The sequence below is a fragment of the Nannospalax galili genome, unplaced genomic scaffold (assembly GCF_000622305.1).
Source record: "Nannospalax galili isolate Female #2095 unplaced genomic scaffold, S.galili_v1.0 scaffold281, whole genome shotgun sequence".
Taxonomy (NCBI): Eukaryota; Metazoa; Chordata; class Mammalia; order Rodentia; family Spalacidae; genus Nannospalax; species Nannospalax galili.
This window is the reverse complement of record NW_008349068.1, coordinates 11,662,441-11,667,983: the sequence shown is the minus strand read 5'-3', so window position 1 is coordinate 11,667,983 and position 5,543 is coordinate 11,662,441. Positions and strand designations below refer to the sequence as shown.

At 35.0% G+C, this 5,543-nt stretch overlaps 1 protein-coding gene across 1 annotated transcript in view; it reads right to left on the bottom strand.

Annotated features, from left to right (window-relative positions):
* Positions 1-2,903: 2,903 nt before the first annotated feature.
* LOC103744491 (sperm-associated antigen 16 protein) overlaps positions 2,904-5,543 on the bottom strand; it is a 619,142-nt gene continuing 616,502 nt past the window's right edge. The window contains exon 14 of the mRNA XM_017801372.2: positions 2,904-2,951. Coding sequence (XP_017656861.2) covers positions 2,904-2,951 — 48 coding nt within the window. The remainder of the gene's footprint in view (positions 2,952-5,543) is intronic.

Here is a 5,543-nt window from a genome sequence, read left to right as displayed (position 1 = left end):
ATATATATATATATATATTTCTACTGCACTGCCAAAGTCATTAGTTATTATCTAATATGTTAACAAATTGGTGAAACTTGCCTTTTGGTGGGGAAATTAATGGCTGATTCATCAAATTCAACAAGTTATACTTAATAAAGATATAACTAGCAAAGTTATAAGTGGTACAAAAGTTTCTTTGTTGCATCTCCAAATATCCAATCTCTGAGACATGAGGGGTTTCTGAGGGAGGATGAAGTGTGCCTCTAAGGGCAGGGAGGAATTCACCAGACAAGAAGGAGATGAGGTTACGTGGATGAAATAGCAGAGAAAGCCTTTTCCAAAGACCAATCATTGTATATCCTGGCTAATTCCGTGTGGTGAAGACTTGGTGTGTTTATGAACTGAGAGTAGCTGGCAGGTATGGAGTGACAGTGTAATAAATAATAAGTTCTGGTAGATTACGTGTGAAATATGAGACTCTCCAAAGGCAGGCATAATATCTGTCTGTGAAAACAACTCAAGGAGGTTTCAATTGTGTAGTGCATCACTGCTGCTAAGAGAAATCAAGGTATTTTTAATTTGTTTAATTTTATGCAAGCTCATCCTTTGATGACTAGAATCTATACAGTCTCTCATAACTCAGAGGGAGCCAAGAGGATGCTTCCTGCTCCCACAGATTTCATGTTTTTGGTTTGTTTTTTAACAAAACACTTTTTCAAATGTTGTAATGATGACTGGTACTTTTATTTCCCCCTAAAACACAAGTATTACTAATTTGTTGACCTTTTACGTGATGACAAGAATTTGCTAATAATCCATTTACTCATGACATAAGGGAAGGTAGCATTTTAACATGGAATAGAAAAGGCACTATTTTCAAAGGAAACTGGTTTAGAACATCAGATAACATGTCTGACAGAGTTTCCTTTGCCAAATCTATGTAAGGGCAATAATCTTTAGAAGGTTCTGTGCTCAAGATACAATGGAAATCTTCTCAATTAGTCAACAGCTTAATGATTTATTTGGATAGATTAAAACTAGAGTATTATGATGCTGTCTCTTTGCAATTTTCTTTTAAGTGCTGTTTTCTGTGTTTCTTATAAAGAGCATTTTGTTGTATGAACTTGGATTAAGTACCTATCCCCTGGGTCATGGGTGCTTGGTCCGGGTTCATGTAATACAATGTTTTTTTCCAATCCAGATTGACAGCCCTCTTCAAAGGGATTCAACATGTGAGTAAAAACTTTTAGGCTAAGAATGATAGATGCCTTTTTGTATTACTTATATTGGAAAAATGTCATTTGCTGTTTGAGCTCACTGAGACACTGACTCTGGAGGTGGGATTGGCCCTCCCACTTCAGAATTAAGCCTGTTATATCAAGATATTCATTCTCCAAACTCCAGGCTCAGGCTGGCCCCCTGATCCTGTGATAAGAAAAAGAGATACAAAACAGCCTAAGAATAAAACACTGTATGGTTACAATAGCTAAGGTGTAAACTATTGATACAGAGGGAATTATTGTCTATAGAAAAAATGGTCAATGGGATCCTCTATGTGGTCATTAATACAGACTACAGTAATATGTATGGTTATATAAGAGATATATTTAATTGGGTATCTTCTAGCTACAATGTCATGGATATATTAAAATGTACATTAAAAAATTAAAAGGAAGGAATTATACATCAGATTATGAGGAATTTAGAACTTAGGATGTAGGAATCATAAATTATTATTATATGAAACATTTTTTCTTATTAACTTCCTAAATCTGCCCCAAGGAGAAGTCTTATCTCATTTGGATAAGCATTTTTTTACAGGAATTATCACTCCTGCCTGAACCAGTGAATGTCTGGATTAAGCCAGGAAAATCCTAAGATTGGGTACCAGGAAAGGCTACTAATACCAGGCAAAGGGTTTGGTTTTGTTTCTATAGGAAATGGAATCTCTTTCTGGCATCCTGGCTGATGAATCCATCACCTCCTAAGGATCTAAGATGTTGCCTGATACAAAGATCTCCAATAACTATAACTAAATTGAAAATGAATGAGGGAGTCATCCTAGACAGAAAAGGTGGAAGCTATGCTTTTCAAAGGTCCCTGTATTCTGACCTCTAAATGTTGGCGTCGGCTTCTCTGATAATACCCCAGCTCCTGTCTGTGGAATCCAACAGTCCCGGGCAGGACGAAGCTGAACTATGATACAGACAGGGGTAACATACCAAATAGTTCATGGCAGGTCAGTTCTTTTGAGTTCTTAGGGTTCCACTAAGGAACACTAAGGAAATGGTCTGGGATCTTTTGACTAAAGCTATGTCGGGACCCATCATGCACACTGGACAAGTGCCTGCAGGTATCCAACCCAGGAGCAGACAAGGACACTATAGGCAAATCCAGGTCATGAACTCTCTGATTTGTGACAAGAGATAAAATGTCAGCAACTCTAACCACTGCTGGCCCAGCTCTGACACAACGTAACGATGTGTCACTCACCTTGTTTCATTCTTTGCTTTGCTATACAGTACACACTATATTTTATTGCCTTAAAAACATCAATAATATTTTCAATAGGCTAGTACATGGCTAATAACCCCATTGTATTTATTTGAAACAGGCATCTAACTACTCACGGATAGGGATTTTTTTGTGCTGCTTTGGGGGCGGGGAGGCATCATAATTTTTCATTAAATTTACAATATGATATATTGCTTTCTGACAGTAAAACAATCTTAGGTTTCAATTTTATTAAAATAGTTTTACTGTTTAATAACTCTGAGGAAAAGTGCATGTAGCCTGTAAAACAGAGCATTTTCATGAGTTTCCAAACTCTGTGCTCTTTTATAGTCTCTATTTGGTAATTATAGAGATTTATGTTGCTCTCTTCATCCCACACAGAGCAAAAGCAGATCTGTCCAGCTGACTTACATACTAGCTGAGAGGTTTCCACATTCATTATCTTCAATAATAACCTGTTAAAGTAAGTTAATGATTTAAGACTAGTATATGTTGGAGAGTGAGAGGAGGAAGTTTAAAACTAATTTATGGGAATATAATCCACTGGGCATTTTCATGTTTCATCAAGAAAATATTTTAGAGGGTGTCTCAGGAGTAATTGATCATGTTGAGGTGACAAAATGAACTGCTACTGCATCCCCAATAAGAGAAGGAAGTCATTCATCTTCTTTTAGGTCCAAACCTTCAGTGTATCCTGACAGTTTATCATTTATCAAAGAATTAACATATTTTAAATATTATAAGGAAGTAGAATACCATGGATGAAGTTGATGTTGTGAAGCAAAGAGTGACCTTTATCAATATATTATAAGGCTGTTATTATTATATAGAAAAAAATGTTACTATACTGGTTATCCTCTTCAGCATCTTGTACTACAAGTACAGGCATGAATTTAAGTGTTGCATAAATCTCTGGAATAAAAATAACTAATAATTTGTATTGTACAGAAAATAGATAATACTTTTAAAATAATATATAAATATTAATATATAAATATTATATATATATATAGTTTGAGCTTTAAAAAAGTCTCAGTGATTCATAGAAAGGTAGGGTTATTAGGTTTTATTTCTTAAATAAATAACATACATCAGAAACAAAATCACCATATCTGCCTAGTGTAGCTTTGGTAAAACCATTGCTTGATTCTAGAGTTGTCATATTTATATGCAGAACTTTCCATTTGTGTTTTACATAACAACATGTATCACGTAATTTTAATAGAAAAAAATAAATTTTTCTTTGCTTTACATGCTAGCTTTCTATAACACAAAACTAATAATTTAATCATTGAGCTTGAAAATATGTTTAAAAAATAAATGTTTTACATGAAGTCTATTTCTAATCAATGGTGCATTTATCATATACTTATAAATGAAATTTCATATAATCAAGTATTTTAGCATCTTTCCATTGTATTGATTACTATAAACCTAATACATATAGTAAGTTTTTCAAGATAATGCTAGAAATATAAATTTTAATTGCTATTAAATCACTTTAAAATGTTCATATTGATTCGAGTCACATTGTCAGGATTCACAAACCCTTCTCTGTTCAGTTTCTCAAGGAGTATGCTATTTTTTTCCTGAATCACACAGAAATTAGAACAGGAGAAAACGAGTTGGCAACATCAAGGGGGAGGCCACCATTGATAACTAACTTCATATATTTGAGGTAAATTTATGAAAGAGAAGTTTTTTTAAAACAAGGTCTCATTTGTAGTTCAGGATAGCCTCAAGCTCCAGGCAATTCTGCCTCAGCTTCCTACGTGCTGGTATTAGAGGCATGAGTCACCATGCCTGGCTACAACTATTCTTAATTAGAGAAATTTTGTTTCCAAGCATTTGTATTCAACAAATCAGAAATATGTCTTCTGAGAATATCAAGTTATAGCAAGAGAGGGAAAGAAATAGGAGAGTATGGGGGTAATAGGAGAGGAAGAAATGGGATGGGATATAATTTATAATTTTTAGCACTATGTTCATGAAGAATTCTTCCTTCGTTAAGAGGAACAAACTCAGCTGCACCAGAGTCTGAGCTACTTTAAAGCTTGAGGAACTTCGTGTGCAATAACAGATCATACTTCCTTTATTCTTAAGCCACATCTGATATACATTTTCTGCAATATATCCTTGCTTCTGCTTCCTCAGAAGTCTGTGTTGTTGCAACATGTGAAGTTGGCAACTTAGAGCATCCCTCTGTGATTACTTTCTTCCCACGTGGTCTGCTCTACCTAAATTTGTCCCAAGGGGTTAAAGAGGGACACACCTTTTTAATGTATATTTTTAATGAGTTTTTGTGCTTTTTATACAATAAATCTTAAGCATATTTAGACCCTCTCTGCCATCCACACCCTCCATAGCCTCCCCCACCAGATTTCCTGCATTCTCTTAACTTGCATCCCTGTTCACATCATTTCCATGTCTGTCACAATATTTCTGTGTCCATCATGTTTTGCATATGAGAAAATAAGTGGGAGACATTACAGTTCTTCTTCCTTATTGACCCAGGAACCAAAAATTAGGACTATTTAATCATTTCTTTAATATTCAATTGGAATCTTTATTTTCTTCATAATCCTCATCAAATGTTAAAAAAATATAGAAATCTGGTCTTAAACATCTTAGTAATTTTCAAATTTCAATAGTGTTAGAAAAAAAAAAAACTTCTGTGTTATCACTTCTTTTCTTTTTTCAGGTCCTTCCTCTCTACCCTTCCTCACCCCTAGGGAAATAACCACGTCTCCAGCTGAACAAAGGGGAAACCTTTACTTGGCACTAGATTTACAGTGATTTTTTTTCCCCCTAAACTGTTTGATAGTATACACGTTCTTGTCAGATTCACTACTGAAGACACAATAATCCAAGCCTTCCCAGTTCTAGCTCTGAAAGACCCCTGAACAAAGGGGAAACCTTTACTTGGCACTAGATTTACAGTGATTTTTTTTTCCCCCTAAACTGTTTGATAGTATCCACGTTCTTGTCAGATTCACTCCTGAAGACACAATAATCCAAGCCTTCCCAGTTCTAGCTCTGAAAGACCT